Genomic DNA, 19,322 nt, shown 5'->3' on the forward strand with positions numbered 1-19,322 from the left:
CTGCTTCCCATCTCCCTGTCAGTTTGGTATGTATCCTTCTAGAACATTCTCTCTCTTTTCCGTACACTTATAAGTGCCTGTGTGTTTGTGGTTTATATAAAGGTATCATGCCATGTTCATTGCTCTGCATTCTTTTACCAAACTGTCTTGGAGAACCTCCCATGGCAGGACATGCTGTACCCAATTCTTTATCTGCTGTGTGGTATCGCAGAGCATGTGTTGTGTTACCCTACCCCCCACCCCTATACACTTTTGCCAGTTTTCAGGCAATAGACAACCCTGCAGCAATGGGCCTCCACGTGCCCAGAAGTGAGTGATTCTCTAGTGGCACTGCTGGAGTCACACGCTGTGTGTTTTTAATTTTTAGTAGAAATTCCCAAACTCCGCCCCCCCCCCCAGGGTAGCCACATCAACGTGCCCTCCTCTGAGAGGGCCCTGGCTCCCCAGTGGGGGTTTCTACAGCATCCAGGCCCTGCTTGGTGTGTGTCCCTGAGTCAGACAGCCTGAGTGCTGGTGACACCCCAGCAGCAATCCCCTGCATGATCCTGGACTAGTCACTTGCCCCCCTGCAGCCTTGATTTCATCCCCACCAGGCTGTTTTGTTGTGAGGACAAAATGAGATAAAGGATGGAGCATGCTTAACTTGGGGACCTCGGGAGATGTGAATTCCTCCTCCTGTAGGGGCTGACCTCTATGGAGGCTCTTCTACCTGGCCTTCAGCCCTCTGCCCCCTCAGCCCATTTTGTTTGGCTGGCTTGGCCCAGCCCTCTGGCTGTTAAGGTCATCTCATGAGCCAGGCTTGGCTACTCAGTGTGCTTCAGGAATGATCCTCTGACCCCAGTCAGAATCCCAATCCTGGTCATTTTCTACCGTCCTTTGGGGATTTGCAGAAAGGACATGCAGGGAGAGAATACGCGTGCAAATGAAGCCAACACAAGAAAGCAGGACTGAGATGGACGGAGATTCCTGACTAAAATGACCTAAACTCCTAAATTTACCCAGCCACTCCTAGACTTCTTCATTAGACAAGCCAATGCATTCTTTCAGTGTGTGTGTGCTTGTGACTCTGAGTGGGATTTCTAAGACTTACAAACACCAAAGTCCCGCTTCATTGAAGGTCTCAGCTTACACACCTCAGTAGAGCTTTCCTGGTCACCTTGTGCTATGGTCTAAATATCTGTGTCCCCTTGAATTCATATGTTGAAATCCCAATGCCCAAGGTGATGGTACGTGGAGGTGGGCCTTTGGGAGGTGATTAGGTCATGAGGATGTAGTGAGATTAGTGCCCTTACAAAGAGACACCAGAGAGCTCCCTGACCCCTTCCACCATATGAGGACACAGAAGTTGGCTGTCTACAACCTGGAAGAAGGTCCTCACTAGAACCCCACCATATTTGCACCTGATCTTGGACTTTTGACCTCTAGAACTGTGAGAAATAAATTTTTCTTGTTTACAAGCCATGAAGGCCCCCTGAGGAAGGCTTGCGCTCCACTTCTAGAGAAAGGCCAGCAAACCGCACTGATCTCTCCCAGGAACTTCACGGGTGAGGAGCCAGTTACAAGATAGGGGGCAGGTATGGGGAGCCCCTGGCAGAGGGGACAGCAAGTACAAAGAGCTGGAGTGGGGAAGAGAGCTCAACCTGCTGGAGGTGGTCAAGAGGGCCCCTCACTCCCCCAGTGCCTTCTCAAGGCTCCTGCGTCCTCTTGTTTCCTCTGTCACAGCAGCACCGGGACTGAGTCTAGCTTCTCTGCCCCCAGGCTGGGGCTCTCCTTCTGGGGTTCTCCCTGCTCCTCCTCCCTGTGTGGGCTGTGGGCTTCTCTGGCTGCCGGGGGACAGAGAAGACCACCCAGCCAAAGCAGGCAGGGGGCAGAACCTGCCCCCACCACAAAAACCAGTGTCCTCCTCGAGGCCTTCGATGAATCCAAAAGAGCCCACCGCCATGTCTACAGAGACACTTTCAGTCCCCAGTAGAAACAGGACAGCGACCAGACACTGTACTCAGATTCAGAGACTGAGGAACAGCACAATGACACCAGCAGAGGCACAGCTCCCCAGAGGGGTCCACCCCTCCCTCCCCTTCCTCCCTCCCTCCCCTGCTTCCTCCTTCCCTCCCTCATTCTCTCTGGCTGTCTCTGTCTCTCTCTCACACTCACACCCCATACTCTGTGCAGTCAGGAAGAGAGGTTCTGACAACAGGAAGTCAGGGGGTACATCCTGAGGTCCCCAAGGGCTTCCTGGCATGACCCTGGTGACAGAGGCAACGCAGTTTGGGGGTGGGGGCGGCACACAGGGTAGACTGGCACACAAGGAACACGCCCCATGGCAGAATAATAATAATTATTATAATAACAATATCATACATCCAGGACAAACCCAGCTGCCCCAAGCCAACTGCAAAATCCAAAAGTCCAGTAGCGTCTCTGTGGGTAGCGGGAGGGGCTGCCTGCCTGCCTGCACCCCCAGGCCTTACTCATACCAGCTCCCCGAGGAAGAGCCGGCCCCTCTTCCTACTCCCTGCTGAGGCCTGGCACATGGTGGGGAGGCTGGCACTGCCAACGCCGCCCCTCCGTGTTGGGCACACCTGCACTGGGGCCTAGGCCCACTTCCCCCTGGTGGCCTGGCAGCAAGGGATGGACAAGCAAGCCTGTAAGGGACCAAGTGGTGGCAGCTGTGGAGTGTCACTCCTCTGAGTCCCCTCTCCATCCCCTCCCAGCTCTTCCTGTGGGCCTGCCCGTGGCAGGAAGGGGCCAGGGACACTCATGGCACAGACAGGGCATGCAGAGCGGGCCCATGGCATGCTTGGCCCGCCAGGTGCCATGCAGCCGGCCTGGACGGTTGGGTAGCTGTCAGAGGGCCGAGTGCGCAGTGGAGTCTGAGGGGCTCCCCTTGGGCTGGGCCGCTGATTCAGTCTGTGGTGGGGCCTCCTGGGAGTTGGGTCCCTGGGCAGGCAGCTGCAGAAATTCTGGAAGCACCAGGTCCTCTTTGCGCAGAAGGCCCCTCTGGTCATGGGCTCCACTGCTCTGCACCCGGTTCAGCAGCTCCACCAGGCCTGGGAATGGCCGCAGAGTCAAGGGGCCCATGGGTGCAGACCCACCTATGCTAGCCCACCACAGTCCTGCTGCCCTTACTATGGCCACAGCCTCCCTGACCCCAGCACCAATGCCCCCATCCCACCCCCTGTCCCAGCCTTTCTGGTCCCTCAACCCCAGTGGACCCTGTTCCAGCCCCAGTGACATCCAGGCCCCTGCCTCAGCTCAAGGCTCTCTAAGGCCACCCACCCTCAACGGTCCCCAACCCTTCTGGTCCCTAGCCGCCATCATCCCCAATGTACCTTCAATGTCACAGGTCTGCCGCTTCCCAGTGATACTACTGGGTGCCTGGGCCAGTGAGTTCAGGGACAGTGGAGGGAGGTGGGCGGCCTTGTCCTGGATTGTAGGCTGGCCGCCCTGCGAGAATGTGGGGTTAGAGCCACAACCGGGAGGGGAGGCTGGCGGGCAAAAGAGGGTGCCCAGTCCCTCGCTCACCTGGCTGCAGCAGGGGGATATGTCGCCAGCTTCAGGGATCGTCACACCTGCGGCAGAGAGGGCCACCGTTCCTGTCTGCCTCTCGCCTGGACCCCCTTCCTCTTGGGCCAGAGCTGCCCCTTACAAGCCCCTGGGCCAACGTCCCTTACCTGGGAGAGTGTCCAAAACCAATCTCTCGGCCGCCACCGAACTCACTAGCTTCCTCAGGTCTAGCGGCTGCTTCTCGCCTGGCTGAGGGGACAGGTCAGCAGCCCGCGGAACAGGCAGCCCGCCCCGCTCCGCCCCTGCCCCTCGGCCACACGGCTCACCCGACGCAGCGCCACCTGTTGCGAGCTCAGGCCGTGCTTCGCCAGGATGGGCTGCAGCGCCTCCTGCAGCCGCTTGGTGGGCTTGGCGGAGATCCGCACCACGCGCTCCAGCGCCGCCAACTCGAGCCTGCGCGGGACCCTGGCGCTGCGGAAGGTTGCAGAGCCCGCCGCGCCTCTCCCCCAACCCACCTGGGACTGGCCGGAGAGAGGGTGGAGCCTGAACTGGGGAGGTGGGACCTCTTGGGGGTGGGGTCTTAGCCTAAGGGGCGGGGTTAGCACCAGGGGCAGGACTTGGAGGGAGAACAGCCGCCAGAACTGGGACCCAAGCGAGTGCTGGGACCCCCGGACCCTAGACTGGAGCGACAGACACTTACTCGAAAGTGATTCTGTTCTCCAGCCGCACTTCCTGGTCCGCCAGCACGGTGCAGTCCTGATCCAGGACCAGGGCCTTCTGCAGGAGCCAGGCAGGGTCTCAAAATTCCTTCTCCTTCCCTCCTCCCCCATCCCCAGGGTCTGAGGGAACAATCATCACTTCCTCCCAGGGCCGCCACTGAGGCTCCCTAAGGGCCAGAGGGAAGGGCCGGTGGTCGGGTGAGCCATAGAGATGCCGACAGAGTACGAGACCAGGCTGGATCAGAGCCTAGTGGCAAGAATGCTGGACAGGCTTGGAAAAGGAACAGAGTTATGAGAAACATGGAGGTGGGGTGGGCACGAAATGGTAATGGGGCTGCTTGGTTAAGGGGCAGGCTTAAGTCCTGGATCATGGGGCCACCTCTTCCTGAGCCAGGTCAGGATCTGCCTCCTGGACAGCTGCCCCTTGTCCCTCAGGCCTGGGAAAACCAACTGGACCAGCTGGACGCATTTCCTCCCTCACCACCTACCCTTGGTCAGCCACCCAGGCCTTGTCCCTTTTTTATACACTTGTCCACTTCTCTCCATTCCCACCTACTAAGGACACTTCTTGTCTCCTCACTGCAAAAAGGGCTCTTCCCCGCAAGACAGCTGTGAGGCCAGAAGGATGCGAAGTATCTGGCACAGCACCTGGCACACAGTAGGTACATAAAAGTAGCTGTAGTAATTACCACCCCTGGAGGCCCTGCTGCCTGCACAAGCCCAGGGCTGGGAGGCAGCCCTCCCAGGCAATAGGCCTGTGCTGTGCTGCAGGGACAGGTGGAGTGTGGGTGGTGAAGTTATATTTAGCAGACATGAAAACCCATCAGGGCTGCAGAGGCTGCCTGGGTGGCCCAAGAAAGTGGGCAGAGCTTCTCTTACTGTGGCCCTTATACTCCCATACTCCAGGCCCCTGAACCTGCCCTGCACTTCTTACCCACCTGTGCCTGGAATGTCCTCCCCCCACAGCTCTGCCAGGCAAATTTGTCCTCATCCTCATCAACGGCCACCTCTTCCATGAAGCCTCCTGGGACCAACCAGAAATGCCTTCCTTGACACAGAAACTCTCTGGAGCTTCAACTCTTCCTCCTGATCACATCCTGCCTGGCTCACCTCCAGCCTTTGGACCTGGAGGACAGAACTCAGCCTGGCTCCCTCTGCCCCCACCTGGCAGGGGCTTAGGACTGTTTATTGGGTGAATGAAATCCTGACGGGTCTCCCTGGGATACAGCATCCTTCCTTTAGATTCCCCCTTATTGGATGGTTTAGTTTAAGTGAATTTTGCTCTAGCCTCCTCTTTAAAGCTATGTTAGTTTGTACCTAAAGGAAAGTTTTTCATAGGTTGGGTGCAGTTGTGTGCCCCTGGTGGCAGAGGAAGTAAGGGATCCCCAAATGGCCATTTCAGGGATGGGCAGTCTGAACTCTGGGAGTGACAGGGAAAAACTCAGCTCCAGCAGTGGTTTTCCCCTACTCTTCCTCCCAGAGACTATCACAGTGAGGATGATGGATGAAGCTGGAAACCAGGATGGGAATGGGGTGGGGACAGGATTTTCATGGGATGAGAGTGGATATCTGAGTTTGAGTGAGGAGGTGGTACTGGGTTGATTTGGAGTTGGGCATGGGGCAGGGGGGCTGTGGTGGGGGCTGGAGTTAGGAAGGAGGTGGGGATAGGGGATGGGGTTGGAATTAGAAGTGGAATTGGTGTTGGGGTCATGGCTGAGCAGAGACAGGAATGGGGGTGGGTTCAGGATCAGGAAGGGAGTTAGAGTTGGGGAACAGGCCAGGTTCGCACCTGCTCGTTGCCCACCAGGTAGACCTTGATGTCAGGTAGAGAGAGGCCTCGTTTCTCACAGATGCCTGCCAGCATGTCACGGATGGTGAGGCCAGGTCGGGCCAGGGCCAAGGAGGCTGTGCCATCAGGCAGGTACACGCAGCAATACTTCCCTGGTCGGCTTTCACTGTCACCTTCTGAGCTCCCAAGGCTCTTCCGATGGCTCTGATTCAGAGCAGGTGTCAAGGGAGATGATGTGTACACATGCAAGGACACACAGACAGGTACACAGACACGTAAGCTCACTGGGGCACACACAGGCATACACATGCCCAAGGGCACACTTGTAGGCAGGCAGGATACATCCTCCTACAGGAATACATGTATGCTCACCCAAGCGTATGGGCACCCAGAGACAGGTCCACCCACTGACTGCTACACACGTGCTGTACACACCTGGGCACCCACACGTGCACACACATCGGCTGAAGAGGATGTGCACCCATAACATGCATGGGGCCCAATGTGGTGAGGACAGGAAGAAAGCGAGGAGGCTGAGTGGTTGGCCATTTGGATCAAGTGGAGGATGAAGTGGGGCCGGTGACTTGGAATGACGGTGGCCCACAAAGGGGCCGGAGTAGTGGCCCGAGCCCACACCTCATCTCCCCCAGCAGTGGGCTCACCTCAGATTTGCTGCTGACAAAGGCAAGAAAGCCGAGGTCCAGACTGGCGGAGGAGTTGAGGGACCCCTGGGACTCTCGGCGCAAGGCTGAGTTTGACGCACTGCCCCCTAGTTCTAGGGGAGAGGAGAATGAGCAGGACAGCCCCTCCCCCAACCTCTCTGCCGAGGCCTCTCCCAGCCAGGCGGACCCTGTTGGAGCCCTTTTGCAGGGGTCTAACGTGGTTTGGGTTCCTGGAAGCTTCGCTGCTGAGAGGGGCTTCCCAAACTTCTGGGGTCTAGCGTGGGAACCGAACCACCAGGGGAACGTGGGGGTCACACGGACCTGCATTTCGATTTTCACAGTCTTAGAGACTGCGGGACCAGTAGGAGGAAGGGGGTGTTCTCCAGGCTTGCCCAGACTCCCGACCCCGCTCATCTCTGCGGCCCGCTCCTGCCCTCACCCCTGCGGAAGGACATGCGGAGCGGGCGGCCCCCAGGGCCCTCAGCAGGCGGCAGCTGCCCCAACTCCTCCACGCCCAGCGGCAGCGACTTTCCGGGCTTCAGCTTCGGCTTCTGCAAGATACAGGGAAGCCACTGGCACTGGGCCGGGCCGCACCCGCAGGCAGACCGTGGGCACACCCTCGCAGATCTGCACCCAGCCGCCTGCCCCCACAGGCCGTCGTCCGCACCTTTCTCGTGGCGTCAGGGCTGCCAAGGCGCGAGGAGCTAGGTTCCCGCAGGGGGCGACCCTCGGCCTCCGCAAGGAGGCACTCGCGGTACAGCGGGGATTTGACGAAGCGTGCATAGCTGTCGAACTTCATCAAGTTGAAGATCTGCGGAGCCGGTTCCCGGGGCGGTGAGCTGGAGAGGGCGCTCTGCGAGCCGCCAGAGTCCCAGACTCGGCCCTGGGGTTTGGCGGCGTCCCCAACCTAGGGAACGAGCCCCTAGCCCTTCCTTGCTCCAGGTCCCGCCCCTAGCCCCTCCTTCACTGTCGCCTCTTTTCTTACCTCTGACCCGCGCCCTGCCCAACGTTTAGCTGGGTCCCAGCATCCAGATTTGCTCTCTTCCCCACCCCATCCCCACCATCTCTGCCGCTCAGGCTCCACCGTTGGATCTGGCCCTGCCTCTGCTCCACCGAGCTCCCTTCCAAGGCGCCGCCCCTTATCCCAGGCCGCGCCTCCGGGACCGCTCACCTGAAGCTGCTGTGCCCGGAACATGTCCGGTCGGGGCTCCGTCAGCACCTCCTCGCCAAGCCAGGCCTGCCTGTCGATGTTCACAGGGCTCAGTGCCTGGCTGGACAGGAACTCCTGGTAGATGTTCCGGGCCTCCTGAGCTAACTGGGGCAGGACGGACAGGAGAAGGTCAGGGGCATGGCTCAGGCCCTGGTCTCATCTCGCCACCTCAGTTCCCCCTTCTCCCCACCTGCTGGGTGTCGCTGGCCGGGATCTGCTGGAAGCGCTCGCAGGCCTTCCAGAAAGTCACGTTCTCAGCACTGAACTCCTTCTTCAGGAACTCCTAGGGGTGGGGAGAAGGAGGCACAGACACAGAGACCCAGTCAGGGGATGTGGTCCAAGAGATTGGTATAGAGAGAGGGCCAAGAGGCCAAGCCAGACAGATAGGGTCAGACAGACAGATGGGATGAGATCCGGAGGCACAGAGAGAAAATAAGAGGCAGAGAGAAGGAAACTTCCCAGCTGGGAGAAGAGTAAGAGAGTGCCAAAGGCCAGATGAGGCAGCTGACAGAGGAGTCCCACTCTGGCCAGCCTGAAACTCCATCCATGCCCTCTCCCATGCCCTCCCCCCTTCCCCCCTTGGTGGCCACTGCCATCCGCCCTCCCTATCCCACCCCAGGGCTTACAGTGAAGTAAGCCAGGCCCAGCGGGTCCTGCAGCAGCCGCTCGAAGGACAGGCCCCAGCTGGCCACAGGCTGCTCCTCGGTGGGGAAGGGGCTGCTGGGGCCACTGGGAAGGCTGTGGATGCTGAGGGAGCTGCCTCGGCCCTCGCCCTGGCCCTGGGGTCCCGCCGTGCTGCTCAGCTCTGCAGGGGGATGGACAAGTGCAGTTGAGCCTTGCAGCCTTCCCCAGCCCCTGGCCCAATCCCATCTCAGGTACTTTTCCTGGAAAGACAGCAAATGGCAGGGGTATCCCCACGCTGTTTCCACATACACCCCCCTCAGCCCCCACCCCGACCCCAGCCAGGCTTCCTCCACATACTCTGTCACTTACCTCCATCTGAGACAGCCAGAACCTACAAGAAACCCGAGGTAGAAAGTCAGAGTAGAGCCCAGGGTGGATTCTCAAGGGATAGTTCTAGGCCCAGCCCCCAGGATTGGAGCTGTGTTCTTCTCTGCCTGGAGGGCCACACTGGGCATTCTCAGCCAGGTCACTGCTTGCTCAGGGTTTTGCTCAGGCTGCCCCTGGCTCCCCTTCCATCATGTGCCAACCACTATGTGCACTGGGACTTATACCAGGTACACCCCAGTCACCCCTGTTGACCCCCAGCACCCACTGGGTGAGCCTGGGTGTAGAGCATGGTGGGTAGGAACACAAACTTTTAATCTTGTCTCTGCCACTTACTAGTTGTATGACTTTGGGCAAGTAACTTGTTTGTCTCCATCTGTAAGTGAGGGATGATGATAATAATAGTTAACTTACTTCCTGGGCCTGCTGTGAGGATCAAATCAGTTTAATATATTTCCAGCATCTAGAATAGTGGCCAGCATGTGGCAGGTGTTATATCAATGTTTGCTGTTGTCTTTGAGGAAGGAGAGGTGTCTCTGTAACTGATGATCTCCTTATTGCAACTGCCTCCTCTTGGAAACACCCCACCATGGGCAGGGCACAGGATGCTATTTTATAGTAGAGAGCAGTGGTTCTCAAACTTTAGTGTGCATTAGAATGATGGCGGGGGGAACCTCCAAAGATTCAGGTTCAGGAGAGCCTAAGACTCTCCATTTCTGACAAGATCCCAAGCACTGATGCTGCTGGTTATGGACTACCCTGTGAGTAGCTGTAGAGGCCAATCCCTTCCTCTGCACATCCCCCCTTCCCCCACATGCACAACTCTGACTTCTCTGGGAATCCCAACCATTAGTGAAACAGAAAAACCCTCCTTTCAAAATGAATCTTGCAGTGGTTTCCCTCGGTCTTCCTACCTTCCTAGCAAATCCTCCAGCTTCCTCATCATCTATGCACGCAAGGTGGCCTCTACCCCTCTCTGACTCTGTTCTGGGCCCTTTCTCCCTCCCACATCTCCCCAGCTTCAAACACACATAGCCAACTTCCTGCTGACATCTCCACCCAAATGCCCCACAAGCCCTTCCAACTCAGCCAGTCCCAAATGGAAGCCACCTCTGCCACCACCAAAGCAGGGCACAGAACCAGCTTCCCTGAATCTGGTTTTCCTCCCATCACCTGGGCTCCTAACACCAGGGCTTGACTGATCCCCAGTTCCTTCCTCCCTCTCACCTCCTACATTTTCACTAGGTCCTGTCACAGGAGCTTCCGCCACCTGTCCCTTCGTTCCATCCCTACTGGAAACAAGTCTGCAAACATCTCCTCCCCAGGAAGACTCTCCCTGCCCTCCCGGCTGGAATCTCCCTCTCTGTTCCCCAACCTGGGAGCACCCGGGTCACACATCTGTGGGCCAGAGCTGGCCTGCAAATAAGTAGGACATTATTAATATCAGAATGTTTTTGTTTTTTTTAACTTTAAAGGGGTTTCCCATATTTGAAAGTCAGGAGTTTTACATGAAACCCCAGCTTTCTGCCCCAGCTACCTTGAGCTTCTTCCCAGAATGGCAACCTTGGCTGGCCCTGAGCAGCAACCACTTTCCCTAGAAGGGGTTCGCACTCTCCTCAGAGGTCTCTGGGGCCAGTTTGATGCATTTATGTTATTTATGGAGGCAGGCCCCAGACTACCTGAGTTCACATTTGTGCTGTGTGACCTTGGGCAGAGTACTTTACCTCCCTGTGCCTTAGTTTCTCCCTCTATACAGCTGGGGCAAATAATGGTCAGGACTTCAAAGGCTTGCTGTGATTAAATAAGTTAAATATACATAGAAAGAGAACTCAGAACACTATCTGGCATGTGGTAAATATTCAAGAAACATTACTATTATTGTTGTTGCATTAGTATTGGTGTCTGGCCCTGCTTCAGCTTTCAATTTTGCCAAGCCCTGCGGTAGAGGGAAGAACACAGGGATCGGGTCTGTCAGACAAAGATTCAAATCCTAGCCCTGTCCTTTTCTAGTTTTACAACCTTGGGCCCCTCCCTGAGCCTGTCTCCAAGCTGGAGCACGGGGATAAGACGTTACGGAGGAGGAGGGAAAGCTTGTGCAGAGGGAGGCTGGACATGGAACCACCCTGCACGCCCTCCCCTGGCTGCCCCAGCCTTTGCCCTGCTGCCTTTGCACTCGCCCATCTGACAGCTTCATGGGAATTCTCTCCCCGGGGCTGCAGGACAAAGTCTCAACTCCTGGGGTGTGTGAAGGGGACAAGTTGAAGCCCAAGGTCCCTCCCAACTGTTCTTTCCCTTTCCTGTCAGCTGCCCTCATGCCTGCACCTGCCTGTCCCACGTTCTTCCTCCCCAGGCTGCTCTGTGGCTGTTCCCAGCCTTGGTTACCTCCCTCTGTCCAGGTTTCCGGGAACCATCCTGACTTTCCCCTCCCACTCCACGGTGGCCACCTGGCCCTCCCTCCTCCCGCACCCAGCACACACCGGCCTCTCTCTGGCCCGCCCTCCAACCCAGGACTCAGCCTCTCCCTTGCTCAGGGCTCTCCACTGCACTTTTCCGTGTGTGGGGGAGTGGGGCACGGGATGCTTGTGGGCAGCCCAGGACCCCAGGGAAGGCAGAGGGGCCTGGGCTTGGCTTCACTCCTATTTTGTTTTGTTCTTTACATCACGTTGAATGGATTGTGTCTTTATGTGGGGCTGGCTCCCAGGCCCTCTTCTGGCCCCACTCCTCACTCTGGGAGGCAGAGCAGTTGCTGGGTTACTGCTGAAGCTCTGCCTGAGCCTGACTAATGAACCCCTTCAGCCTCCCCCGTCGCCCTCCCCCTCACCTCCACCCTACACTTCATCAAACTTCTATTTTCCCCACACCTCTTCACATTCCTGCTTCCTGCTTTACTGTTTCCTCTGCCTGGTATCTGCTCCTGCTCTCCCCACCCTACGGCTCTCCAGTCTCTGCCTGTTGACATCAGTCTTCCCTAAACACCAGTTGCCCCGAATCCCCCTGCCCACCGCACCGCTGCCCACCTGTGTCTGGGCCTCTCCCCTAGCAGCCTGTAGCTCCTGGAGGGCAGGCCTATATCGTAGGAGGGAATCAGCCTGAACTCCCTCCTCAAGGAACACCCTCTTTGCCCAGGTGCTCCCAAGCAGCCACAAGGGCCCAAGTTGCCCTCCGCTGCCCTCACAGGAGGCGCTGGCACCCCCTTTGCCAGGGATGCTCTGACTCCGAACGCCCCATGCAGTTCTTCCTGGGCCCCTCTTGCCCCACTAGATGTTAATAACCCATATAGCTGGGTCTGAGACAGGATGGAGATCCAGAGGTGGCAGGGAGCAGGGATGGGGTCCAATTCCAGAGTGACCCTTCTGAGGCAAGTAACTTCCCTTCTCTGGGCCTCAGTTACCCCCTGGGTGGCACAGGGCTCAGCATTCCCAACCTCCTGGAGCTGCCAGGAAGGATGAGTCAGCGAGGCCCCATTTGTGAATGTGGCAGGCGTGCAGCAGGGAGAATGGCACGCTGCTGCTGCCGCTGGCTGGGGCTCTGATCTGCCCAGGCTCCTGGGTCTGGGGAAGTTGTGCTGAGCAGGGCTGGCCTTGCCCCACCCTGGCCTGCCTGAGGAGAAGTGGTGAGTGAATGGGAGAAAAGGGGAAGAAAGGATGAGGAAGGGTGTGGTGGCCAAGCGGCAACCCCAACCCACGGTCTGGCCTCAGTTTGCCAAACATTTTTCCTTGGAAATGGGCCCTGGGGGAGCCGCTGGTATCTGAGAATACAAAGGTGAGGGTGACCCGACTTTTCCTGAGCTCTCCGGCAGAGAGAGAACATGGATGGCACACATCTGTGTCACACATCCTCCCTCCATCCTCACATCCTTATCCTGTGAGGCAGGTATTATTACGCCCATTTTACAGATATGGAAACCTTGGCCCAAAGAAATCACACAGCTGGGAAGTGCCTGAGCTGAAATTAGGGCCCAAGTGTGCCTGACTCTGGAAACCTAAGGTCTCCCCTCCACTGAGCTGCCTTCCTGGGTGAACAGGAGACATACCGGGGAGCTGGGAGGTCCAGGGCCTCAGCTCTCGGGGCATAGATGGTCAAGGTTGATTGGGGTAAAGGGCCCAGGGGCTCCTGGATGAATTCTGCCCCCTGGAGGGGTGACTTCGAAGGGAGGGCTGATTTACTGAGCATCTTCTGGGCTCGGCCCTCTATATCATCACCTTATTTCATCCTGGCTTGGGGTGACTGAGGCCCAGAGATCCTCTCTGGGTAGACCCACTGAGAACCCTGGCTGCCTGGCTCTTCAGCCTGAGTCAGCTTTGTGAAGCTGACCTATGGCCCTGAGCTGGACTCCAGGAATGTAGGCCAAGGTACGGTGGGCTCTGCCTTGCAGGTCTTCCTGTGCAGGAAGACTAACTGGGCACCTGAGAGTGACAGGATGCAATAACTGCTCCTCTCCAGGCTTTAGGCTCGCCAGCCCTTGGGCCTTGTCCCTGTACACACATCCTGTTTCCCTGCGTGTAGGCCTTTCCCCATGTTGTTCCCTCCTCCAGCTGGCACATCCTTTCAGGACATCTTCCACACCAACAATGTATGAAGTGAGTGGAGAAGTTTGTTCTCTCTCCCAGGTCCTCCTCAAGCTTTCTCTATTCCTGACCTACCGCTTTTACTCAAACCTTAATTTTATTCTGGTATTTGCGCTCGTGCCTTTTGTGCCTTGCCAGACCAGGAGCTGTTTGAGGGCAGGGCCTAGGGCGATGGGCCTTGGTCTTGATGCCTGGGACAGGGCCAGCACTGAGCAGGCCCTAAGGAGGGATTGTTGAATGAATGCATGAGTGAACAAATGAAGTGGCAGTTGGGACTGTGTGAAGGCATCTCTGGGAGGGAGGCTGGGAGCCATCTGTAAGTGACAGGTTTCATTGCAACCCCCTGACAAGCTGAGTGACAGAAAGACGAGGCTGACAAATGAAGTTGCCTCAGCAGGGAATGACGGTGGTGGTGGGTGGGGTTGGTGACAGGAGGAGGTGGGGGAGGACGGAGCCAGGCAGTTCTGGGAGGTGGAGGAGACCTGGCATCGAGTCAGATTGGCCTGGTTCAAATGCGGGTCCCTCTCTTGCTAGCTGCCCTCAGCATGTCATGTACTCCTTTGAACCTCCCTCAGGAGGTAACTCATGGAAGGAGGCTGACAGCTGGCCTACATCTATGCACATCTGATGCCGGTCTGTCCCTCCTCTCAGCTGAGCGTGGCCTCGGAAGGCTGCCCGATGGCCAGCAAGTGGCCAATCTGTGACCCTCGGGATTCCAAGAGGTGGCACAGAGATCAGAATGGGCCCGGAAAGGGCAAAGATAAACCTGTGTGTGAAAGTCGCTGAGAAAAGCCAGGGTGTCCGTGGGCTTGCAGGGCTGGGGGTAGAGCTTGGGGGTCTTCCCTGCTCTGAATGACTCTTGAGTAGAGACGTTATAGGTTGATGTGGGATGGGCAGAGGCTGGGTCTGTCTCTGGGCCCCCTCAGCTGCCCTGCAGCTCTGGGCACTGCCCAGAAGAAGCAACCCAGTTGCCCTCTGGGGTGGGAGTGGGCGTGTTCCTCCTTGGCCTGGATGCCCTGGGAGGGGTGAGCCAAGCATCATGCCTCCAGGGAGTGCGAGGCCCATGGATGCTCGAACTTCCAAAGTTAGTTTGATGGTAGAGATAGTGAGGTGGGGGACACGGCCAGCTTGGAGGGATTTGCCTCTCTCCTGCCCAATAAAGAGATGCTGGAGGAAGAGGTATGGAGACAGGTCTTGGGAATTAGGAGGAGGAGTAGGGGTGGGGAGTGGCTCAGCTTCTTGGTGAGGCAGGGGATCCTTGAAAAGGGGCTGAGAATGAAGGGGGGCATTGGGCTGACATTTATGGAACCCCCACGGTGGGTCAGGGGGCTCGTATTCATTATTCCACTTAATCGTCTCAGCAAGCCTTTGAAATCCATTTCAAACTCCTCCTTTTATAGATGAAGAAACTGAGGGTCAGAGAGGACCCTCTAGTAAGGGACAACAGAGCTGAGATTAGAACCCAGGTCTCTCTGGACCCATTGGCTTTGTCCCACAGTACTAGGCTGGGGCTGGGTAGGCGACTAGGACACTGGACTTTCCGGAGTTTATAGGAGGGGCTGGGACTCTGCCTAGTGGGCTGGTGTCCTAGGGAGAGAAGAGCAGCCCGACACAGCCAGTTCCATCTGCTGAAGCGGGTCTCTTCCAGGGCAGCTCTCACCTGGATGCCAAGCCGCCAGGGAGAGGATTTAGCAGCAGCCAGGGGCACCCTAGTGCTCAGGTCCCCCCACCCGTCCTAGTAGTCCAGGAATAGAACAGACAGAAGCTGTGCCAACTGGGCCTGACCCTGCTGACCCATCCCAGGCTGCCCAAGGACTGCTAGTTCTGGCAGGAAGCCTCTGGAGTAGGTCTAGGTGGAGGGCAATGACCCATTAAGGGCTGCCCCTTACCTGACCTTGGGCATCAGGACACTGGGTGAGGGAGGGGGCTGAGGCTAAGTGAGGTATGGGGGCTTGGGTCCCCGTAGGGGTATACAGGGGGCAAAGGGCATGCCGGGACTCCCTGCTACCCTAGGATGCAGGCAGCCCCAGATGGTGCCAAAGTACTAGGTAAGAGAGCAGTGGGGACTGGGCCAGAAGCCTATGCCTGCTCTCCTCTGGCCTCATCCCTGGGGTGGCCCCAGGTCCCCATCAGAACCATCTGGAAGGTCCTGGGATGAGGGTACCAGGTTCTACCACCTGCTGCTGCCTCTCCCCAACTTCTCCCGTCCGCTGGCAGCATGCAGGCTCTAGCCCAGCCCTGCCGGGTGTGCCTGTTGGGCTCCACCCTGGGTGTGCCCACCCCCTCCCTGTGGGCCTGGCCTGGAGCCCGCACTCACCATGCGTCCGTTGGGGACGCCCAGGTGCTTGGGCTTCCCTGGCATGCCGCTGCTGTTCACGGGTCCCCGCTGCGGGGGGCGCCCACCATGGGGACTGTGGGCAGCTCTGGCCAGAGCTTGCACGACGAAGGGCAGGCAGCAGAGAGAGAGCCCAGCTCCGCTCCTGTGGGCCCTCACATCCTGAAACACCAGCTCACTACCTCTTTTCTCTTCCACAGGAAGTGTCTCTATAGAAACCGAACCACAGAAAGAAGCAAGGTCTAAGAGAGCGAATGCTTCTTCCTACACACACACACACACACACACACACACACACACATGCGCGCGTGCGCACGCGCACACACATATTCACACGCACATACACATGCCGCCAATGCACCCTTAGCAGTGCCCCATGCAGGCACCAACACACAGCAGAGGCCTCCGTGTGCCCAACAAGGAGCCCAGCCTGGTCTGGCCCAGCCTGGGGAGTTCCAAGAGCACATCTGGGCACACAGAAGTACACATTCACACACCTAGGTAACTTCATACACCCTGCAGGGGCTACCATAGACACAGGGACATGTGTACTGTGATCTGAGTGTCCACTTGTGTACTTTACTCAGCACATACCTATCCCACACCTGCTGTGTGCTGGGCATGTGCACACTCAGCATCCCTCCCCCTGGCAGTTGTGCACGTGCGGTTACTACCTCTGTCCTGAGACATCTCCAGGCTGTCCTTTGCAGGCCTGTTCCTGGGTGTGGACAAACAGATACATTGCATGCATGGTCATGCACACACAGACCCTTCAGGTGTACAGGTTAGAAACACACAGGTTCTCCCTCGTCAGGAACACCTGAGCGTTCGGTCATACGTATGCACAGCCCTTCAGACATGTACATGTGACAGGCACACCTGCCTGTCACATATGAACACAGGCACATATGAACTCAGACACCCCAGTGACATGTGCAACCAAGTATGCACACGCTCGCCCACCTGGGCAGGGAACAGATCAGGCGCATCTGTGCCCAAAGACACGTGTGCGTTTATAGTCATTCACATAAAAGTCCCACCTTGGTGTAGTACCGTCGACTGAAGAGGGACACCCTGCTTCCTCAGCCTGACCCAGTCCCCGATGAACTCAGGCTCTTCAGAGTCCTCAGTTGGCCTCTTTCTTACATGTGCATGTACCCACCATGGGACTTGTATTTTCTTTTTTAATTAATTAATTAATTTATTTATTTTTGGCTGTGTTGGGTCTTCGTTTCTGTGCGAGGGCTTTCTCTAGTTGTGGCAAGCGGGGTCCACTCTTCATCGCGGTGCGCGGGCCTCTCACTGTCCTGGCCTCTCTTGTTGCGGAGCACAGGCTCCAGACGCTCAGGCTCAGTAGTTGTGGCTCACGGGCCTAGCCGCTCCGCGGCATGTGGGATCTTCCCAGACCAGGGCTCGAACCTGTGTCCCCTGCATTAGCAGGCAGATTCTCAACCACTGCATCACCAGGGAAGCCCCGGGACTTGTATTTTACACAAGTATGGGCTTACTTAGAGCCCTCAAGTCACCCACCACTCCAGTTTGGACCCCTCTTTCTACAAGGATAAGGTGACACTCCTCTTCCATATTCTACCCTCTACTCCACTGCCCCCTTCTAGGGCCATGACCCGAAACCTTCAGAGGCGGAAACTGAGTGATTCTTCACCACAAATTCACATCCTAGTCCTCCTGGGCACACAGCTAAACTTTAATTTCCCAGGCTCTCTCACAGTCAGGTGTGGCCATGTGCTAACTAGTTCCCGCCAACTGAATGTGAGTGGAGTGGTGTGTGCCAAGGCTTTTCAGCCCTATGTGTCCTCCACATTCTCTCCTTCCCCTTTAGCTGACGATACAGAAGATGATGAAGCCCTAAGGGCTTGTGGAGCCACAAAAAGGAAGGAGCCTAGGTCTCCACATTAGTGTAAGAAGGCAAGCCACCCATCAACCAGGAACACCAGCTTTGGACTGTTAAGGGAGAGAGAAATCAACTTCTTCTAGCTGTTTTACACATTAGGGTCTATTTGTTATAGCAGTTAGCATTATCCTAGTTAATATACCTCTTCACCCAGTCCTAATTCACTTCTTTCCAGACACCTTGCTCCAGGCCACCCAGACAGAGGGATTCAATAAAGTCAGACTTGGTGTGTGTATTGGGAGTTGCATTTGGGCCTGGAGCATTGCCAATGGTGGTCTTAATAAGGTGCATGATGGTGTCAATATACCTGTGATGGGGGGTGGCAGGGTGTGTGCTGTGAGTGGAGACCACCTGCCTGGCTGCTGTGCCATGGATCTGGGCCTAGCCTCGTAGGGGGTTTTAAAGTTTACAAGGTCTCCCCCCTAATATGACCTCTAGACCAAACATTCATTCTTTCACCAATTACTTATTAATCAACTTCTATGTGCCAAGCACTTTTCTAGATGCTGGGGATTAAGTAGTGACTATAGCTGATAAAAATCTGAGCCCTCATGGAAGTCTAGTGGAATGCACATGTCCTTGTTTGCACAGATATAGATAAATCTCTGAAATATACATATATATATCGCTAATTTTAAAAAGATGTCTCAGCACTTAATCCTGAAGAAGTTCATTCATTCACCAGGACAACTTCTTAAAGGAGCAGGAAACCAACTATCCCACCCTGTGATCTATAACAGGGGTCATTAATTCAAGTGTCTAGAAGGGCCAGGCAGGTGCTGTAAATTAGTGGCCAGAGTGGAGACTAGCTTAGAAAAGTAAGGCATTTTTAGCAGGGCAGCCCCATGAGCCTAGTGTGGTTGGGTCTTCCAATTTTTCCTGAGAAGCTGGAAATTTGGATTTTTAATGTGAATTTGTCTCCTGATTTAAAATATTGGTAGTTAAGTCATTTATTGAAATAGCATCAGCAAGTGCTCTATTTGGCTGTGGGCCACCAGTTTTCCACCTTTGCTCCACGGCCAGCTTTCCCGGACCTTTCCTGGACGCTTCCTGCTGCGCCAGGCAGGCACTACAATCGTTTGGATACGAATGGGCCCCAGCTATCACTGGGACAGGATTCGAGTCTGCTCCTCCTGCTGAAACCCAACTGGGCCTGAGGAACTGGGAAGGGAAGTTTCTGCCTCTGGCAAAGCGAGTCCTGGCCTGGCCTTCCCATCAAGTAAGGGAATTCTGTTTCCAAAGGCGTGGAGCCAGAAACGGCTAAAAAGTCTCGCCCTAGTGAGTTCTAGGGGGCGCGGGAGTTGGAATTCTGGTCTCCGCCTTCAATTTAGAACTCCCTTCTCCTTGGACTGGGAAATGTTACTCCAGGGACGCCACCAGTGGCCAGAAGCCAAGAGCGTTCTAGGCTTCGTCTTCCCAGCCCGCGCGAGCGTCCCATGAAAACTACAAGTTCCAGCATGCCCCACTTCACAGACGACCCTCGCGCTGCTCTCCGACACAAATCATCCCTCTGCTCCCCGTTGGCCCACAAGCCGAACGTGCTGTTCCATGATTGGTTGCTGCTCTTGTCGCTCATAAGAACCCATTGCTGAGGCTGGCTGACAGGTGCCTC

General features: G+C 56.4%; 1 protein-coding gene across 4 annotated transcripts; it reads right to left on the reverse strand.

The window, feature by feature from the left end:
* Positions 1-2,321: 2,321 nt before the first annotated feature.
* Positions 2,322-19,199, reverse strand: RGS14 (regulator of G protein signaling 14). Of its 4 annotated transcripts, none has more exons than XM_082453516.1 (15): positions 15,781-19,199; positions 8,881-8,902; positions 8,514-8,692; positions 8,078-8,170; positions 7,849-7,992; positions 7,345-7,488; positions 7,117-7,228; positions 6,678-6,790; positions 6,016-6,219; positions 4,208-4,284; positions 3,834-3,960; positions 3,675-3,756; positions 3,526-3,572; positions 3,333-3,447; positions 2,322-3,050 (listed from the first exon to the last, which is right to left on the reverse strand). In XM_082453516.1, the coding sequence occupies exons 1-15, from the start codon at positions 15,823-15,825 to the stop codon at positions 2,848-2,850; spliced, it is 1,707 nt and encodes a 568-aa protein (XP_082309642.1). In that variant the 5' UTR covers positions 15,826-19,199; the 3' UTR covers positions 2,322-2,847. The 4 variants fall into 4 exon arrangements, with proteins under 4 accessions (XP_082309642.1, XP_082309641.1, XP_082309640.1 ...); XM_082453515.1 differs by having other exon boundaries at positions 3,834-3,978; XM_082453514.1 differs by having other exon boundaries at positions 7,345-7,530.
* Positions 19,200-19,322: the final 123 nt, after the last annotated feature.

The sequence above is a fragment of the Balaenoptera physalus genome, assembly GCF_965194825.1.
Source record: "Balaenoptera physalus genome assembly, chromosome: 3".
Taxonomy (NCBI): Eukaryota; Metazoa; Chordata; class Mammalia; order Artiodactyla; family Balaenopteridae; genus Balaenoptera; species Balaenoptera physalus.

Coding starts and splice junctions, on each gene's coding strand:
- RGS14 (XM_082453513.1), bottom strand. CDS start 15,825: ATGCCAGGGAAGCCCAAGCACCTGGGCGTCCCCAACGGACGCATG. Junction 4,285..6,015: donor ACCTGGTGGGCAACGAGCAG/GTGCGAACCTGG, acceptor TGGCTCCTGCAG/AAGGCCCTGGTCCTGGATCA. Junction 3,573..3,674: donor GGTTTTGGACACTCTCCCAG/GTAAGGGACGTT, acceptor TCTCTGCCGCAG/GTGTGACGATCCCTGAAGCT.